Source organism: Prunus dulcis, chromosome 1 (assembly GCF_902201215.1).
Source record: "Prunus dulcis chromosome 1, ALMONDv2, whole genome shotgun sequence".
In the NCBI taxonomy this organism is placed as follows: domain Eukaryota; kingdom Viridiplantae; phylum Streptophyta; class Magnoliopsida; order Rosales; family Rosaceae; genus Prunus; species Prunus dulcis.
In genome coordinates, this window is record NC_047650.1 from 34,537,908 (window position 1) to 34,555,593 (window position 17,686).

General features: G+C 40.8%; 4 protein-coding genes across 5 annotated transcripts; 3 read left to right on the forward strand and 1 right to left on the reverse strand.

Moving 5' to 3' along the window:
* Nucleotides 1-417: 417 nt before the first annotated feature.
* On the forward strand, nucleotides 418-1,450 carry LOC117614940. The gene has a single exon (XM_034343881.1). It carries the CDS (start codon nucleotides 589-591, stop codon nucleotides 1,330-1,332), a length of 744 nt encoding a protein of 247 aa, XP_034199772.1. The 5' UTR covers nucleotides 418-588; the 3' UTR covers nucleotides 1,333-1,450.
* A 391-nt stretch (nucleotides 1,451-1,841) lies between these two features.
* LOC117614823 (ultraviolet-B receptor UVR8) lies at nucleotides 1,842-5,237 on the forward strand. Its single transcript, XM_034343734.1, has 5 exons — nucleotides 1,842-2,158; nucleotides 2,236-2,412; nucleotides 3,167-3,202; nucleotides 3,330-3,430; nucleotides 3,532-5,237. The coding sequence occupies exons 1-5, from the start codon at nucleotides 2,062-2,064 to the stop codon at nucleotides 4,855-4,857; spliced, it is 1,737 nt and encodes a 578-aa protein (XP_034199625.1). The 5' UTR covers nucleotides 1,842-2,061; the 3' UTR covers nucleotides 4,858-5,237.
* Nucleotides 5,238-5,562: 325 nt separating this feature from the next.
* On the forward strand, nucleotides 5,563-12,474 carry LOC117622944 (nuclear pore complex protein NUP85). Of its 2 annotated transcripts, XM_034353766.1 has the most exons (18): nucleotides 5,563-6,082; nucleotides 6,196-6,298; nucleotides 6,400-6,510; nucleotides 6,625-6,708; nucleotides 7,211-7,282; nucleotides 7,385-7,441; nucleotides 7,697-7,816; nucleotides 7,908-8,108; nucleotides 8,263-8,373; nucleotides 8,473-8,510; nucleotides 8,713-8,869; nucleotides 9,209-9,310; nucleotides 9,452-9,508; nucleotides 10,986-11,132; nucleotides 11,240-11,310; nucleotides 11,416-11,503; nucleotides 11,801-11,857; nucleotides 12,085-12,474. In XM_034353766.1, exons 1-18 carry the CDS (start codon nucleotides 5,679-5,681, stop codon nucleotides 12,277-12,279), a joined length of 2,175 nt encoding a protein of 724 aa, XP_034209657.1. In that variant the 5' UTR covers nucleotides 5,563-5,678; the 3' UTR covers nucleotides 12,280-12,474. The 2 variants fall into 2 exon arrangements, with proteins under 2 accessions (XP_034209657.1, XP_034209665.1); XM_034353774.1 differs by lacking the exon at nucleotides 9,209-9,310 and having other exon boundaries at nucleotides 5,567-6,082.
* A 460-nt stretch (nucleotides 12,475-12,934) lies between these two features.
* Nucleotides 12,935-17,529, reverse strand: LOC117622961 (protein unc-13 homolog). Its single transcript, XM_034353784.1, has 5 exons — nucleotides 16,911-17,529; nucleotides 15,725-16,591; nucleotides 14,963-15,418; nucleotides 14,666-14,855; nucleotides 12,935-14,577 (listed from the first exon to the last, which is right to left on the reverse strand). The coding sequence occupies exons 1-5, from the start codon at nucleotides 17,457-17,459 to the stop codon at nucleotides 13,643-13,645; spliced, it is 2,997 nt and encodes a 998-aa protein (XP_034209675.1). The 5' UTR covers nucleotides 17,460-17,529; the 3' UTR covers nucleotides 12,935-13,642.
* Nucleotides 17,530-17,686: the final 157 nt, after the last annotated feature.

Consider the following 17,686-nt stretch of genomic DNA (forward strand, 5'->3'; position numbering starts at 1 on the left):
ACTCACATATTATTATTTCAAATTATACTACTAGACACGTTTTCATTGTTTTTGTTTTTTGAAGATGTTTTCTAATTAATCTACCATGCGCATTTTCATTTCCTGAAAATGCAAATTCGTTTTCTTCTTTTCATTCTCTGAAAATATTCTAAAAAAAATTCTTCGAAAACGTTACCAAACGAACCCTTAATAGTTTTAGATTCTAACCCCATGACACGTGTATGAGACAACTCACACCATATGGCCCCAAAAAAAAGGTAGCAGTCGGAACCCACAATAAATTGTGCTAATGGCTAAAACAACCAAACATAGCCCGTCACAATGGCCTTAACGTATCTTGAGGATCTACCTCACAATCCAATACTCCAAGGCAAGTTTTGGTATTCTCCCCATTCACCCAACTTCCCTACCCACCCGCTATCCCTCACGTACTCCTCAAACTCACACAAAGAATCCCAACCACATTCCCCCCACATAAACATCAAACAGTTATCTTTCTCGTCCTATTTTGTTAAAAAAATAAATCACATTTCAAACCACCATCTTAACTACCATAACTGAATTGGGTTTCCTCCATAATTCTTCCCAATGGAGTCTGTTGCCTCCAGCTCCTCTCCACCACACCACCACCACCCCCAACGGCCACGGACACGGTTCAAGCCCACCCAGCCCTTCGCGGACCGGATAGTCCGCGCCCTCCACCACGACATCCGCCTCCTCCACCGCCGCGAATCCACTTTCTTCATCCTGGGCGCCACGGGGAACGTGTACACCGTGGCCTTATGCTTCACCCCTTCATGCACGTGCCCTGACCGCACAACCCCATGCAAGCACATACTCTTCGTGTTCCTCCGAGTGCTCGGCCTTCCCCTCGACGACACGTGTCTCAGGAGGAGGACGCTCCGGCCGTGCCAGGTTAGCCGCCTGTTGGGGCTGCCGACGCTGCCCGAATCACTGGCTGGTGTAAGTGTTCGACAGAGGTTTCATCAGCTGTTTTTCAACCAGGGCTCGTCAGCTTCATCGTCAAGAACAAGGCCAAAGGATGTGGAGATTGAAGAGGGCAGAAGCTGCCCTGTTTGCTTGGAGGAGATGGGAAGGGAAGAGAGAGTGGTGGCTTGCGGGACATGCAGAAACCCAATTCATGAGGAGTGTTTGATGAAGTGGAAGAGGAGCAGCGGGAGGAGGTCGGCTTATTGTGTGATTTGTAGGGCAAGGTGGAGGGATATCAATAGGACGATGGTACAAGACAAGTACTTGAATTTGACTGCTTATGCTACAAGTCATGATCAAAACGATGATTCTGATGAGGGTCTCTGTGGTGGTGGTGGGTAAATCCCATGTTTATAATGTAAATAATTATCGGCAGGACAGGTTAAAAAGGGTTAAACATAATTGTAAGTTGATACTGAAATTGTAAATTTGGAAAGGAAATGATAAAGTGCTTTTATTATCTGTCATAATCGCAGCATGGAAATCACATGGGAAATTCGAAAGCAAAAATGACAAAGTGCTTTTGCAGAAAGCTGATTGCTCATGCCACTATTTCTTGATGAAATGGATGGCTGCAGCTAACCAATTCCTGCACGCTCTTTCAATTGACACTTGTTCAATTGTTGTTTGACAAGAAATAACAGAAGCAGATAAGCTTTCTTAATGCAAGGTATGCGTCTATGCTTAGGCTTCTTGTGACAGCTGACAAACTAATCTAGTCCAACTTATCATCTGCCAATTGCAGCTTTACAGAACAAAAATTAACAAAGAGATTAGTATTGTCAAAGAGATTAGTGTTACCAAATTTAGATTAATGACAAAACTGTAAAAGAATATCAAATTTAAAATGTGCCCAGCTTTCAGATAGGTAAGATAATTTTCATTCAACCATTGACACTGACAGTGAGCAGAAAATTTTTTAGCATACAGGTGTACCTCTCATTGGCAATTTCTCAAACATTGAACAGCTGGGTCGTCAATACACAAAAAAATTCAGCATAAAAAGACCTCTGCGTCTCTGAGTGGCAATTTATCACACACCTTATCTTCTGGGTGACTCTAGCTGTAACAATGGACGAGGAAAGCGCCACTCTTCCTAATGGCGGCAGCTTGTCTCGCAAAGTGGTGACAGTGGCTGCCGGAGAAGCCCACACTCTGGCTCTCACAGGTACTAGACTTTGGCACAAGCGGAGGAGAATTGATGAATTTTGAGCTTTAATGGCTGTCTGTGGTGTTGATTTGCAGGGGATGGCTTCGTGTATTCATGGGGAAGAGGCATGTTTGGGCGTCTTGGGACTGGTGCCGAGGCCGACGAGCTCTTCCCAGTTCGAATCAAATTTAATGATCCACGTTCTGCAGAAGAAAGGAGGCTCAAGCTTGTGGGAGTTGCCGCTGGTTCTTACCACAGTCTTGCTCTTGCTGGTGAGTTTTAGCTTTTAGTCAGATTTTGATGTTTTTAGTAGTAATTGGGTTCTCAAAGGAGGTGAATTTCCAATATGAAATGGGCTTTTAGAACTGTTCAGATGATTGCTGTGAGTTTATTTAGTCTTTGATTCTAAGAAGTTTTGGCAGATTTCTGTGGCAGACTTTGAAACTAATAGATGGTATGTTGGTGTTGCACAAAGATAAGGCTTGTTTTGTGTGCGATTCTTTCTGCTGGTTGTATGCTTGCAGACTTCCTCAGTTTTCTTAGTATTTTTGTTTACACACTTTTTCCATCCTTTCTCAAGCAATTTAAACAAGTATCCTTGTTGGAGGACCCACTGGATGGTTAAAGTTCATAACTTTACCCCATTTACATCCAATTATCAGGCTAATTTGAAGTTTTTTCTGAGTTTAATGGTATTAGAAATTTATGCCAGGCAACTAAAGCCTATTGATGAGGTTAGGTTAGAATCAAGTTATCAGTAGTCTTGCAAGCTCTTGATGAGTTTAGTGGAAATGAAAATGTTTTTGTTACATTATGCTTATGTAAACTGGTAGTATGTGTGATTGGATTTGGTTACTCGACACACTTTATGATATATGAACTAACCGTAGAGGATAGTAGACATCAAAACTAAGAATTTACATATGGCAATAGGTTTTTGGTTATTTTTAAAACGAACAACACACAAAAATAGTTGAATGGTGGAAAAGATTATTCTCCGTTCTAACTCTACTTGTGTGATGGCAGATGATGGATCAGTTTGGTGCTGGGGTTACAACACCTGTATCCTTCACTATAGGGTTATATATGTGCTTTCATTAATTCTGTGCAATGAAATAATTTAGTTATGGAAAGTGCATCCCTAGTTCTTTTTGTTTGCTCCTTGTTTACATTCTTAACTGTTGAATGGATGGCCAACTTGGTGTAAATGGAGGAAATTTTCTGGTGCCCTGCTTGCTGGAACGGTTCCTTGAGGTGGGATCTGCGACGGAGAGTGAAGTGCCACTACAGGTATGGAAAGAATTGTTTTACCGCTGCAGTGCGCTAAATACCTGATGAAGATAAGAGCTTTATGTGCTGTGTTTTTTTGTTGCCAAATCCGTCTACATCAGGTTTGTTCTGTTAAAGCTGGAGGAATGATGTCTCTAGCCATTGATAATCTAGGTGGCCTTTGGATGTGGGGCAGTTGCCCACTAAAAAGCAGCAGCAATGAAGGTGGGTTCTCGCTTGTGACCACTTTCACTCCAACCCCAGTGTGGGATTTTTATGGCCATACTGTTGTGAAGGTGGCATGTGGAAATGAGCATGTTGTAGCCCTAGTTAGTGCTGGAGAAACATATAAAGGCGAAGATCTCGTTTGCTTCTCTTGGGGAGGTAACAACCATGGTCAGTTAGGCCTGGGGGATAAAGAGTACAGGAATCGTCCTGAAATTGTTGAAGCTTTTAACCAGGACTCTCCTTTCGCAGTTTATGAGGTAGCATGTGGGGCTTTTCACACCGCTTTGCTCACCCACAGAAAAAGGCCAAGTGACACATTAGAAAGCATGTGCTGGACGTTTGGCCTCGGAGAAAATGGGCAGCTTGGGCACGGAACCACCCAAAGTGTATTGTCTCCTGAACCTGTGAAAGAATTGCCACAATACATATATTTGGTGTCTGTCGACTGCGGCTTATTTCACACTAGTGTTGTTTCATCTGCTGGAGATGTGTGGTCATGGGGAATGGAGAAGGGTCTTGGTCTATACCCAGATGCTAGTTATGCTGGGAGAGATACAGGGGATGCTGTTTCTCCTCTACAGATTAATGGATTGAATGGGCCTAGGTTTCAGGATCCGGTCCAAGTTGTTTGTGGAGCTGCTCATACTGTTCTTGTTGCAAATGATGGATATAAGCTTTGGTCTTGGGGGAGAGGAAGGAGTGGGGTTCTTGGAAATGGTAAGACGATTGACTGTTATGCTCCCACTGTTGTCTTGTGGCCTCCAGTTACAGAGGATTTCAAGCAAGAAGAACTAAATACTGTTGATAAGGAAGCTACAGCTACTATTGACGATGGAGATAAAATCGGGGAAAAGAATTCTACAGGAGACGCCGAAACAGAGAAAAGGCTGTCTTCGGCAATGAAAGAGATGAAGCTTCTTCAGTCAAAACTTTCAGTGATGGAGAAGTATGCTGGCATACTTCATGGCTCAATATTTGGAAAACCCATGGAAGAGCAGGATATTCCAGTCTCATTGCAGAACTCAGGTAGTTATGACATTACAAGGGAATGGGAGAACATGTTAGAGTCAGCAGATCGCGCCAAGCTCGTCAGGCTGGAAAAGTTCTACCGGAATATGCTTGCCGGTGTGAAAGATAAGCAAATGAAGAAACGGATTCAAGAGATGATAAAGGAATGCCTGAATTCTTCTACAATAAACAGAGGTAAGGGAGATGTGTAATTCTGAAATGCGAATACAACGGGCAATATATATATATATATATATATATATATATATATATGAAAAGTTCAAATGAAGAGAAGGAATGTCTTCATTCTTCTGTCAGGGAAACTAGGGCTATAAACAAGACCCTTCTCATATTGTTTATGTTTGTGAAACAAATCTCTTTGTAGTTTGTACAGAGACTTTGTCAGTTGGTTTTGGCAGGTTGCTTACTGTGGTGTATAAGTGATGAGAGTTTGAGTACTCAAGAAAATAAAGATTATATGTACAATGTTCTCCAAATCATTTGTACCGTTGAATAAACAGCTTGTAGATCAAGTATTGTGAGCACACTAGTGAAGTGTATAAAGTTTTAGACTATGGTCTATATGGAACAAGATTCGATTTATAATTCTAGTGACAGGGTACTTATTTCCGTACTCATGATAAGAGTTCGACTCTCGTTCTTCTTTTTCTTTTTATATCAAAATGAATCTTTAAACCGAAGAGATTAGTAAGGAGGATTATTTCTCTGCATTTAAAAACATGAATTTTGTTGCATTTCAAGTTACTATTTGTGCTTAGTTAATTTCCAATGGAAAATATTAATAATAGCCGTTGAAGATTTGCAAAAGCTAAGGAAAAAAAAAAAAAACAGAGCAAAGCGCCTGGATAACATTTGACCGCTACCAAACACACCCAAATTGCCCATCCTCTCTTCAACTTTAGTCCCCAACTTTCACCGCGACGCGCGCTTCAACTTTCCCTCTCTTTTCTCCCTCACAAACCCTCCCAAAACCCTAACCCCACTCACTCTCCACTCAGATTTCCCGGTCGAAATGCCCGGCGTCGACTCAGGCTCCGGCGATACGCGCGGCGCCTCAGGCTCTAACGACAGTTCTCTGGTCCCATATTTGCCGGAGCTCCGGCAACCCGTCGTCTATTCACTTCACCACGGCCTCAAGCCTCCGATCGGTCGCCTTTCCATCTCGTGGTCCCGGGGCAACAATCTGCGCGTGTCGGTTCTCCGGCCACCGTCCGCAGAAGACTCTGACGACGTCGAAGTTGGCGGGAGAGTTGTGGAGGTGAGGCTCAGTAATGGAGACGGCGAAACTGGTGATGCGAAGTGGCGGAGGATCGCGTACGGTTCCGTTCCACCATTCGCGCTTCTCCAGAGCCGGAGGAGCTCTGTCGCGAGCTTATCGAAGATGTCAATGAGTCCGTCGCCGTATAACATCGATTGGTAAGTAATTTGTAGACACTTTGGATTAGTCTGTTTGGTTGCCGAGAAAGCTGAGGAAAAAGTGTAGAAAAGCTACAAATATCTAACTTTGTTTTTTATTTTTTAAAAATTAGGTGGGAGTATGTGATGGAGTACAGCAAGGACATAAATTCACTTCTCGGTGACTCCAAGGCGCCTCTTAATCCAGTGATTGACGACCCAAAGACGGTTTTAAGGGTGAATTTGCGTTATTTCATGTAGTTTTGATTGTTCAAATGTCTTTCCTTTTCCAAATTACAAATACAGTTGATATGTCTAATTTAAAAAGATTAATGTAGAACGTTGAGGAGCCTACCTCTTTAAAAGCGGCATGGGAGCTAATGGAGATGTTTTATGCTGACAAACAATGCCAATCATGGCTACCGGAAAGGCTTGTTGATTGGTTGGCTGTAATGATCTTATTTTCTTCCATTTGTTTGTTTCATATATCCAACTTTTCAGTTGTTGCTTTATGATGGTCACGGCTCATGACTCATGAGTACTATGCTTGTGTTTCCTGGCAGGATTATGATAGTCTACTTTCGAGTACACAGCCAACTGTCCATTCGAAGCTTGTGGATTTTCAAAATGAACTTGTCGGCTTACAGGTTTGACCTGTCTTGTTCCAGTTTCAATCTTGTTTTTCTGTTTTCATTAGGATTTCATTAAGGTTCATGTGTCATTAACTGGGTTTGAGAAAATCTCTTGGAATTCTATTGTGGTCTATAGCAGGACTGCAGCATAACTCAACCTGAATGAATTTGTTAACTAATACCTATTTGTAACTATTTTTCTGGAATTTGTTTTTTTTTGTTACCTTGCCTGTTCTCACCATCCGCAGGACCAGAAGTCGCTAGTAGTTAATTTATGGATTCTTTTTATCATTACACTGGCTTGTATTGTGAGGCTGTCAATTAAAATTATTTTGCGTGAGTGGGATTTCTGGTTGATATAACTAAGCATAGTAATCCTTACGGTAGCCGTCTTTTCATTTTAATCATTGAAATATTTGTTGGGGTTAATGTTGATTAAGTTTAGCCTCTGATAGCAAGTTTGTCACTTTTTGGTTCACAAAGATGGTGGAGAATTTTATTAGATTGTTTTCCACAGGTTATTGAGGACAATCCTAAATATTGGGAAGTGTTATCATCAGCACTGGCAGTTGGCTGGATTGAGATTGTGGTTTGTAGTTTTAAAGACCCTGTCCCTTTTCTTTCTGAATAGTTAAATAGTTATAGTTTCCAGTTATGAAAAGACTAATAGGTGCTGTTTGTTTTCATGCAGGTGAAAATGTTGCGGTTACATGGATCTTATCAATTCCATCAGCTTGGCAACCGTGAGGTTGGTGAGAAATAGATTGAACATGGAATAGATGGTTTGGAATATCTTATGATGACTGCTACCTCCTTTTACTTTTTCATATGCTCATGTTCTAAGAATCTTTTCCTTTGTGGCTGTTCACCAATTGCAACATACATATTTTAATATTCCATGTAACAATTCCAATTATATACCTTCTTGAAGTTAGTGCTGAAATAACTGATATATTGATCAATTGTATTTTATCTGATGCCTGTCCTGTGTGTAACTGGATAGATAGAGAATGGACTTGTAGAGACAGTTTCTTTTCTTATTTCAAAGATGCCACGCATGCGTCCTGAAGTAGAATATGGAAGGTTAGGTGAATGCTACAAAGCAAAGCCCGATTTTATCAAGGTATGTTTGAGCCTGTAAGGAAACGAGTGCTTCTTATATATTCTGGCTTTTTCTACTATAATTTGCAACTTCAAGTATTCTTGTTGCCTAGGCATGGGAGAAATGGAGAGGGAAAATTACTAAACTCGACTGCAGTGCATTCTGGCTTCAATGTGATCACCGTCAAACCCGGGAGGGATTGAAAAATATGCTACAAATTATGCTAGGAAACACTGACAATATCTGCAATGTAACTTGCCATTGGATAGAGCTGTTTATTTCTCACTTTCTCTATGTCAGGCCATTCACAGTGGTAATGCCTAATTAAATTATCCTAATATTAGTTATTTTGCAGCTTTGGGCATAGATACGATATGAACTTATGTACTTGTCATCTCTTTGTAATACATTATCATGTGTAGCAGCTGGACTCTGAAGTAGACAACTAATTTCTTTTCTTAAATCAGGGTCTTGAAAGCATGTATAGCCTAGCCCAGAAATGCATGCAGTTGAAACCAATGTCTAGCGCCCATGGGTTGATAGCAATTATTCTTGGAATCCTTGGGGAAAATACTGAGGTAAACAGTTTGGGTTGGACACTGATAGCATACAAATCTATTTATTTTGTCCATGTTTTTCTTCTATAAAAATCTTTTGGGTGCTTGCAAATGGTACAGGTTATCTTAGCGGAATGCTCAAGAGCATTTGGGCCTTGGTGAGCTTCTATGTTCTCTTGTAACTGCATGTATTTCAGCATTTGGTCTTTCAAAAAGCTGTATAATGTTTCCCCACCTTCCATCCCCCATTTTCCACAACCCGCCAATTGTTGTAGAAGTTTAAGTGGCTTTTGAGATTGAAAAGGCTTGAATGTGCGACTGCTTTTCTATTGAAATGTAACTCTTCATTGCTTGCAATAGGATGGTTGCCCATGCCATTGAGTTGTTGACCACTGGGAGTGACGAAGCAGAATTTCTTCTACAGGAAGAACGCCATAGCTTGGGGGGAATTAGTATAGCAGATTTACATCGACTTGTCTATGCTCAAGTTCTATCATCACATCCATTGACTTGGCAAGTGAGTGCAATTTAGATAGTTCTAGATTGTTTTTGTTATGATTGTTACAGTAGATTCACGATCTTGTGGCTTTCAGCTTTTCATGTTTGGTGTTATTGTACTCCTGAGTCTTCATAATCAAATATAAACTTGTAGGCATTTAAAATTTCAAGCCTTGCACATTGAGACACCAATTTTATATTCTATATTTTTAGTGTTGATGATTCTTGGTGGCTGTCAGCTGAAATGCCTGTCAATTTTCTGTTTCAAGTGTGCTTTGTTTCTTTTGACATTGAGCTGGTAAAACTCACAGTGCACGCACTAAAGATGCTGACAGTTTGATGCTCTCTGTGTTTGCAGATTGCTCCAATTTATTTGACGTCGTGCATGAAACAGGGAATGGGTTTGTTAGAGATTCTATTGTATAAGCTGCCTATTCAACATAATGAAACACTTCTTAAGGTTAGAGGTCCATATTTTAGTGCCAAAGTTTGTTGTTACTAACGCTTGCACAGGTTCTTTTTTCATGAATCTTAGTTTCTGCTCTTTATGTGTATATTTGTGGCTGATAGAAATTAACTTTGTTTTGAACTTTTTGTGCAGAATTTAGAGATATGCCGACTTTATGAACTTGATACCGTTAGTTCAAACATTATGAAGGTATGTGTAAATCAGAAAGGATCATTGTTTCTGTTCATACAAAATTATCATCATACAAAATTATCATCAATTTATGTACTAGACTTTTTATTTCATTTTGGGTTATTAGTTCTATTAGTCCCCGAATTTTGACCCGATTTGCATTTGGGTCCCTCAATTTCCAAAATCGTTCCCGTGGTCCTTCAACTTCAGTTTCGTTAGGACAAATGGTCATGCCGTCAATTTTGTTATCTGTTCCGTTAAATGCAGGGGCAAAATAGTCTTTTTATATTATTTTTAATTTCCACCATTTGAATATTCCTTCACCCCAAAAAAATTAAAAACTAATCCCCCTTTCCCCAAAATTTCTTCTCCCCTCCATGACCATCATGCGCCACCCACAAACCTATCCCCCCAAACCTCCCCAGTCACCCTCCACTCCCAAAACTCTCTCTCTCCCAGCACCCTCCGCCTCCCCAGCAATTATCGCCCAACCAGCACAAAAAATTTCTCAAGACACCCAAAAATATAGCCCCCCCCATCCCCCACCACCACCGGCAAGCTCCAACCTCCAAACCCATCCCACGACCACCCTTCACCCCAGCCCGCAACCACAAGCAATCAAACCCATCCCACAGCCACCCTTGGAGAGTGAATAAAGAGATTCATAAAAGTGGGATTTTTCCTTTAATTAATTCGAGCTTTCAACCAAATAATCTGTTTGGGTTTTGGGTCAGGTAGCACAAATCAAACAGAGAGTGTTGAGACAGAGAGGAATAAAGAGAGCAAATTGGGTTGTTCCTTTTTGTTTGTTTTTGTGCAAACTTTTGATTACCAATCTGTGTGGACGTGCAACCCTAAACCCTAAACCTGCAATGGTGCTGGGAGGAAAGGGGAAGAAAGCAGAGGTCGGGGAAGGGGGTCAGTGGTGGCTGGGCAGTGGGGAGAGGAAGAGTGGTTGTGGGATGGGTTTGGGGGTTGGAACTTGCAGGTGTTGGTCATGGGGAATGGGGGGAGAAGAAGTCGATTGGGGAGGGAGAGAGAGAGTGAGAGAGTTTTTTTTTTTTGGTTTTTAATATTTTTGAGTTTTTTTAATTAATTTAAAATTTAAACAGTTATTATTTTTTTTTTTAATCCACGTGGTATCCCCCTTGGCAAAAAAAATTACCGCAGCAAAATTTTATGAATATTTTATTACACCTAAATATAATTTACCCCAACAATTTCCAATTTTGACCCTCAATAGTACACCATGTGCCATGCACATGCTCAAATTTAACAGAAAAGATAACAAAATTGACGGCAGGACCATTTGTCCTAACGAAAATGAAGTTGAAGGACAACAGGAACGATTTTGGAAATTGAGGGACCCAAATGCAAATCGGGTCAAAGTTCGGGGACTAATAGACCTAATAACCCTTTCATTTTTCTCATAATTATTCGAGGTTGAGTTTGTAAATACATTTAGGATTTGTGTTAAAAGGTTTTCAGTTTTTAGATTACTGGCGTGTACCATTGGAAGCATGGTAGGAAAGGTTCTGGAGTTTTTTGGCTACAGCAAGCCCGAGATGAAATTCGTCTTAGCAGGATTGCTCAGCATTTGTTTGATTCAGTTGGAAAGTCAATCTCTGATGAAAGTTTTAAGGTAAAATGTTATTGATTTGTACACATGTTCAATCTTGATATTAGAAAGAAAAAAAAATTTCAGTTTCATTTTGGGAATGACACATTGTTTATCGTTTGTACATACAGCAATGGGAAGGCTTGATTGAATTGTTGGGTTCAGAATCCAAGACTACGGGGGGTCTTGAATTTTTGCACAAGTATGAGTTTGTGTGACCTTTTCTCTTTATATTTTCGTGAGCAATATCATTATCCTCATCAACTTTTATTGAGATCTTTTCTCTTAAACTTTTGATGTGTTCTAGGTATCGGGACTTCAAAAAGTCCCTTAAGCAGGTTTATGGTGGAAAAACTACTGACACTGCTCGGCAAGCTGTAGAATCTTTGATATCGGTTAGTGTATAACTTTTATGTGACTGGTGCAGCTATCATCCTACATAAACATACTGCTTTACATGACGATCTAAATAATACTGCACCTTGTTTATGAAAGAGTCTATTCCAACCATATGTTTGAGGGTTCACCTATTATGGTTGAAATTATAGTTATTACTAATAACAGACAAGATGCAATTCTATTTGGAGTGACTTACCATTTCCAAAGAAAAAAGTTTTTTGTCCCTCTGTTTGTCAGCATCTATACTTTCCAAGACTTCAAGTAATATAACTTTATTTATTATGATTCTGCAGCTTATGAAAAACCCATCTACACCTCAGCGCTTTTGGCTGCCTCTTCTGCATGACTCGGTAAGTAATTTATGGAAACGTTTTGGAGAAATTTGATAGAGAATCAAAGTTAAAGAATTCACTGAGTTGGAGTTGTGGTATTGCATTTGATACTATTGCTATTCCGGATTCTGACATGTACTTGATGTAATAGGTTTAGATTAACCAGATGCTTGATTGTGCGGATATATTTGATGTTATGTGTGTTACATTCTTGTTTCATTTGCATTTGGATTACCTTTGTGCAGTTAAAGCTGCTTAACTGGCAGGAGCGCCCTCTGCTAAATGTCTCTCAGACAAGCCTCTTGTTGAATAAACTGCAAGAGTTGTCCATGGCTAAGCTCCGCCCTGACTTCATCGAAGCAGACTTGCCACCACAGGCCCTCAGCTCTGTAAGATTAGCTCTTGCTACGAATCTCGGACGTGCTATCTTGGAGGAGTAAGCTTGTTCTCTCAGCAGCTCGAGATGTGGATGGTTTTTTGTCAGACATCACATATTCCGCTGCTTTAATAGAAATGTTGCAGAAATTTTCAAAATTGTTGTTTGTAAATTTGCTTATGTATGAGTAAAAAGTTCAGATTACAGAGAATTATCTCATCGCATCCAGCTCAAAAGAGAAAGGGCTTTTCTTGCTTTACTCCGTTTAGTTCGTATTCTGGGTTATACTTATTTTATCTTAAAAGTTAAATAATAATATGAAAAAAAAAAAATCTTATTGGCCAAAAAGATAATACATTTTTAAAAAAAAAATTGATATAGAGGGAATGCAATTTTATCTTGGCGCGTAGCCCGACTTTGTTTGGAGATGGATCATGGAGCCGTCTTATCTCGTCCTAAGAGGAAAGAATGCCACCCATTTTGTACTGGCATCCAGCTGCTGTATTAATAAAGAAAACTAATTTGAAAATTAATTAGTCAAAGAGTCGTTTTGTAGTGTTTTCTTTTTACCTCTTTTTTATTTTGGTGGAGAAGAAAAACTGAAATGAGAGATGCACGAGCTGAGGAAGCAAAGCGGAAAAACACAAGAAAAAAATAATATTTTATTTTATGTTGTGAGCAAAATTCTGACATTAACCAAACGGGAGATGAAGACTCCATTTACAATCAACAACAGCCTCACTTATTTTGCATTATAATAATTCTATAAAACTGGGAACAACAGCACGCTATACTTTTTTTAATACAAACGATAGTCTAAACTACAAAGAGGATGAGAATTTCTCACACTACTAAAGTGCCATAAGAGTTCAAAACTGAGACCACCAGTCAGCAAATCAAGATCCTTTTCCACTAGGCTAGACCCAACCACACTATACTTTTATACCAACAAGAAAACGAACAAATGATATTGAACTCAAACCTGGAAACTGACAAATATATAACATCGGTCGTTTAAACATAAAGCTAAAAAATACAAAAAATAATTGCTGTGCAGTAGAGCATTAAAAAAGAAAAAGAATACATCAATTGGATTTTATAGCCTCTAAACGACGAAAATGAATGAAGAAAAAAAGAATATTCGACCTGTAGAAGTCTGCCTCCTTTTAAACCCATCTGCTCCAAACTTCGTGTCTTTAGTCTTAGCAAACTGCTGGAATATACCAGACACTCAAGAATTTACTATACAAGAAGATCACTGCCACTGCCTAAGGCGGTGAACGCCTCTTCCCCCTCTGCTCACAAATGCATGAAATTGGAAGCATCTCGGCACAGTGATCATCGCTCCGTACACTAAATACAAGCACTGTCGAAGCCTCTAACAATGTTATGCAAGCCCTTGCCATGCACCATCCCCCAAGGTAATTTTAGAGTTTCTTAGGCAAATTGTAAGTCTTCTTAAGAAACTTGGTAGCTGCTTCATCATTCCTGTAGCACAACACGCGTAGGAGCGTGTTTGGTTCGGTTGGGTTCCACTGGCCGGAAGTGGGGGGCAATGGGAGTCTGGACCTGGCAGAAGAGCCATACGACTCCAAGGTCACGCGTCTAAACCGTTCAACAAGACTCTCAGTATCAGTTCTGAAAAGGGGAAGCACACCTCTCACTGTAGTTGAAAACTTATCTATCAGTTCTGAAGGCAAGCCATCTCCATTGGCCCAGAATAGGTCTTTAAGGGATTTGAAATCGTCCTCTATTATTTGCGAATCTTGCCGGCCAAATGCACGGGAGGGGCCTCCAGCAAGCAGAACCAACAAAAAACCATCAAAGGAAGCTCTCATTATATCAGTAATAATCCGAGTACGAACTCTTTCATGCACAGTGTTTGATATGATAAGTAAGTTCTTCTCCAGTTCGTCAAGAAAAGGCTCTATTCTAGAAGATGATGGTTCCCCAACATACAGGCCATCCCACAGGACATGACTTAGGTCATGGAAAATCATTTTATAAGCCACTGCCTCACAAAGCTGTTGGATTGCTTCCACACAAGCCGCTGGTGTGAGTTCGAACTTTTTCCCCAATCCATTCGAGAAGTCTTCTACATGAGCAGATTCAGAATTCCTTAGATGAGTAATAGTACGTTTCTCCAAAACCTCCAACTCACTCCGGATTCTTTGCAATGTGTTTATACGAACACACAGCTGTGGTATTCCAAAGGAGTTATCCCCGTTGAGTGTTGCAACCTGAGAGTTCCTCTTCTGAGGATTTGGCGATTTTTCTTTCTTTTTGCCAAAGCCTTGGAACTTTGATCCCATAGTACATCTGGTCAATGCTGGCATAGTGGGAACAAATGTATTACGTGATCCTGCATATCAGAATGGATAATATTAGTTATCACAAATAGAACATACCTTGATCCACGTACAAATAATTTGAGTTACAAGATTCTTTACCACATCCAGATTTTGCTTTGGTTACGTAGTATTGAAGACATCTGTCAAGGCCAACCATCAAGTCAGGAAGCAACGCAGGATGCATTGGTATTGGCAGCTGAAAGAACGCATCCAGAGTTTCATCTAAAATTCGCAAAACTTCAACAGCAGATGGAGCATAGCCTTCTTCATTTACTTGTGGGTTCCATACCTGTAACATTGCAATGGATGAGGATAGCTTCAGGAAAGATGTCAACACAATTCAAAAAACTGTATCAAATTTCAATTCAGGCTAACAGATGAATAGTTTGTGCACACCTCTTGTTGCAGATTCCTATCAACCCATTCTTTCATTCTGTCCACTCTAGTCTTGATCCACACTTTTACCAGATTTGCAATTGCAGCTTCAGCCTCATAAGGGGGCATTTCCCGAATTATTGCCTTGCCACCATCATCACTATCTACAGAATCTTCAACCGCTATCAGCACAAGATCTTTCTCCAGCTTATCTGCAGCTCTTAAAACTTGTACAGCATCTGGTGTCAACTCCGTTATACCCGATATGAATTGTTTAATCTCATTCGCATAGCAAGCATGAAGGGTTGCCACAGCCACTCCGGCCGCAAAAGGATGCCATCTCTTCAGTATGGGACTGAACACCTGCTTCTCCTTAACTGCCAGCTCACCAACGTCCTTTGCAAGGATGGCAAGAACGGGAAGGGGATTTGGCTGGTGTCTTGATGCTCTCCTGCTTGAGTCTGCCTTTTCCATTCTCTGCATAATAGTAACCAAACATATTTCAGGTCATGCATCTAACTTCTAAAGTTTAGAATCTGTTGCAAAACATTGTCACGAAAATCTTTAGAATTTCAAATAGAAAAATCACCTACACGCTGTGCACAGACTTTAGGTTTTATGGTAGATAACAATTTGGAATTCAACTGTCATGCATATTTTTTTAATTACTGTTCCTTATTTCTTTTAGGCCTTCCACAAAAACGGATTACCATTATGACATATTCATTGTACTTATCCCTATTACTGAAGGGGGGATGTCAGTGGCCAATATTGAGGGCTTACCTGAGCAAAAGCAGTGCGTAATGATGACCTAATGTAAGTGTCAATCCGGTTGCGAGCAACATCAACTTCACTTTTCCTCCTCCTACGATACTCATTCGATATATCTTCAATTAAAATCTTAGCTGCTACTACCCCGAGAGAAACAATGGCCTGCATGGTATCAATGTTACTGCTGTCAAAAGTGTCATGATATGCAAGGAGTCTCTTCTCTGCCCAACCCAATATTGAAGTCAATGTCGAACTCAAGATCTTGCAGTATTCGGGATCCTTTGTTGCCTTTGAATCTTTAGCAACCTCGGCTAGCTGACTATCAGCAGCATATAACAGGTCCAGTTCAACTTGGCCAGTTGCCACAAAGCGGTGAAATAACACCCAGGTAAAGCAAAGGTTGTGGAGCATCTGGTTCATTCCAAGGATTGTCCAGGTCTTCTTAATGTGCTCCATCAGCTCGTCAACTTCGTCTATTACAGATGTTTCATCGTGAAGATCAAAGCAGGCTTCTAGAAGCCTTTCATAAAGCCGGAGATTCAATGGTAACCCATCTGCCCAGTGAGATGAATCATAGAGACCATCAGATGACCTGGAAGCAAGAGTTGTAACAGCACTACGAAGAACCTGCATAGTCTCATTATTTATCCCAGTTTCAAAGGGCCTGTCCAATGCCCCATGAATAATTTGCCGCAGCCGCTGTGCAGTATTATTCGACTTGTCGAGTGGCAAGTGGGGATGCAAAAGGAGACCGGCCTCAAGAATTTTGAGGGTTCTTTTCTGCCATGCATCGTATTCTTGTTTATCAGTAAAATCAGAGGACTTGAGCTGCTGTAAGAGCTCCAGTGGGACTACCACTGACTCAATTCGCCTTCCTACCTGTAATGAGAACATCAAACAGAAGGCTTGATTAATTACAATTCCAATGCAGACGACCATTCACAAAAGTTTGAAATTACCGACTATGAAATTAAACATGTGTAAAACATTTTGCAATGCCATTTTTTGATTTATAAGTAAGAAAAACCAAAATCCAAAATTAACCAAACCAGTAGCAAAATTGAGCTCCATATCCATCCCATCATCATAATTATAAAAAATCAAGCATTACCCACCAAACAAAATACAAAACAAAATCAGACCCATCAAACGAGATCAACCAAGATCACAAATGAGAAAGCAGCGAAATTGAGCTCACCTGAGAAGCAGAAATCCTAAGCAGAGCTCTCCTGACTCTAGAGTCCATAGCGTCAGAAATCCCCATTTGGATCCTCATCAGCTCACCCACCGTCATAACCCGCTTGGGCTTTCCGGGTCCCGACCCGGACCCACCGGACCCAGGACTCTTCTTGGAGCCCGAACCCGGCGATTTGAGACCCAATGCCTTCTTCATCTTGCTGGCAGCTGCGGAAGTGAGCGATCTCTGCAACGCCGGCGAGCCGTTGGGCGAGTTGGCGTGCTGTGTCGGTGAGTCCAAGTGAGAAGAAGCGGAAGACGACGTGAAGGTCAGGGCCTTTCCGGTGGATGTGCGGCAGGCGGCTACGAAGATCTCGTAGGCGGTGAGTCGGAGGTCCGAGTCAGTGAGTTGGGCAGAGAGCTGGCCGAGTGGGGAGGGGAGATCGGTGGCCATTGCGGTGATGGGTTTGGTGGGTATGCTAAGTGTTTTGGGGGGTGTGGTGGTTGTGGCGGTGGCTGTGGTCCCTCTCTTAGAATGGCCCAGTGAGAGGTCTCTGAAGAGATGAGCCATTGTTGAAGAAGATACAGAGAAGGAGGAGAGAGATGAAGTCCAAGGATTGGACTTTAGTTTATAGTTATACACACTCACACACAACACCACAAAAACAACAGAGAGTGTCTTTTTTTTTTCGGACTTTTTGGCTCAGTTAAAAATATTATTATTATTTTTACTTTTTAAATGTGTTTTTTTAACTCTTGTTCTTGTGCCTACTTCTACTTACCTCAGGTTTTTGGGTG

What these genes read in the sequence shown, in the direction of transcription:
- LOC117622961 (XM_034353784.1), bottom strand. Translation starts at nt 17,459, where the DNA reads ATGGCTCATCTCTTCAGAGACCTCTCACTGGGCCATTCTAAGAGAGGG. An exon ending in TACGCACTGCTTTTGCTCAG is followed by an intron (nt 15,419 to 15,724) that starts GTAAGCCCTCAA and finishes ACTATTATGCAG; the next exon opens with AGAATGGAAAAGGCAGACTC. An exon ending in CAAAGCAAAATCTGGATGTG is followed by an intron (nt 14,578 to 14,665) that starts GTAAAGAATCTT and finishes TCTGATATGCAG; the next exon opens with GATCACGTAATACATTTGTT.
- LOC117614823 (XM_034343734.1), top strand. Translation starts at nt 2,062, where the DNA reads ATGGACGAGGAAAGCGCCACTCTTCCTAATGGCGGCAGCTTGTCTCGC. An exon ending in CCACACTCTGGCTCTCACAG is followed by an intron (nt 2,159 to 2,235) that starts GTACTAGACTTT and finishes GTTGATTTGCAG; the next exon opens with GGGATGGCTTCGTGTATTCA. An exon ending in CCACAGTCTTGCTCTTGCTG is followed by an intron (nt 2,413 to 3,166) that starts GTGAGTTTTAGC and finishes GTGTGATGGCAG; the next exon opens with ATGATGGATCAGTTTGGTGC.
- LOC117622944 (XM_034353766.1), top strand. Translation starts at nt 5,679, where the DNA reads ATGCCCGGCGTCGACTCAGGCTCCGGCGATACGCGCGGCGCCTCAGGC. An exon ending in TCCTTGGGGAAAATACTGAG is followed by an intron (nt 8,374 to 8,472) that starts GTAAACAGTTTG and finishes CAAATGGTACAG; the next exon opens with GTTATCTTAGCGGAATGCTC. An exon ending in TGCCTCTTCTGCATGACTCG is followed by an intron (nt 11,858 to 12,084) that starts GTAAGTAATTTA and finishes ACCTTTGTGCAG; the next exon opens with TTAAAGCTGCTTAACTGGCA.
- LOC117614940 (XM_034343881.1), top strand. Translation starts at nt 589, where the DNA reads ATGGAGTCTGTTGCCTCCAGCTCCTCTCCACCACACCACCACCACCCC.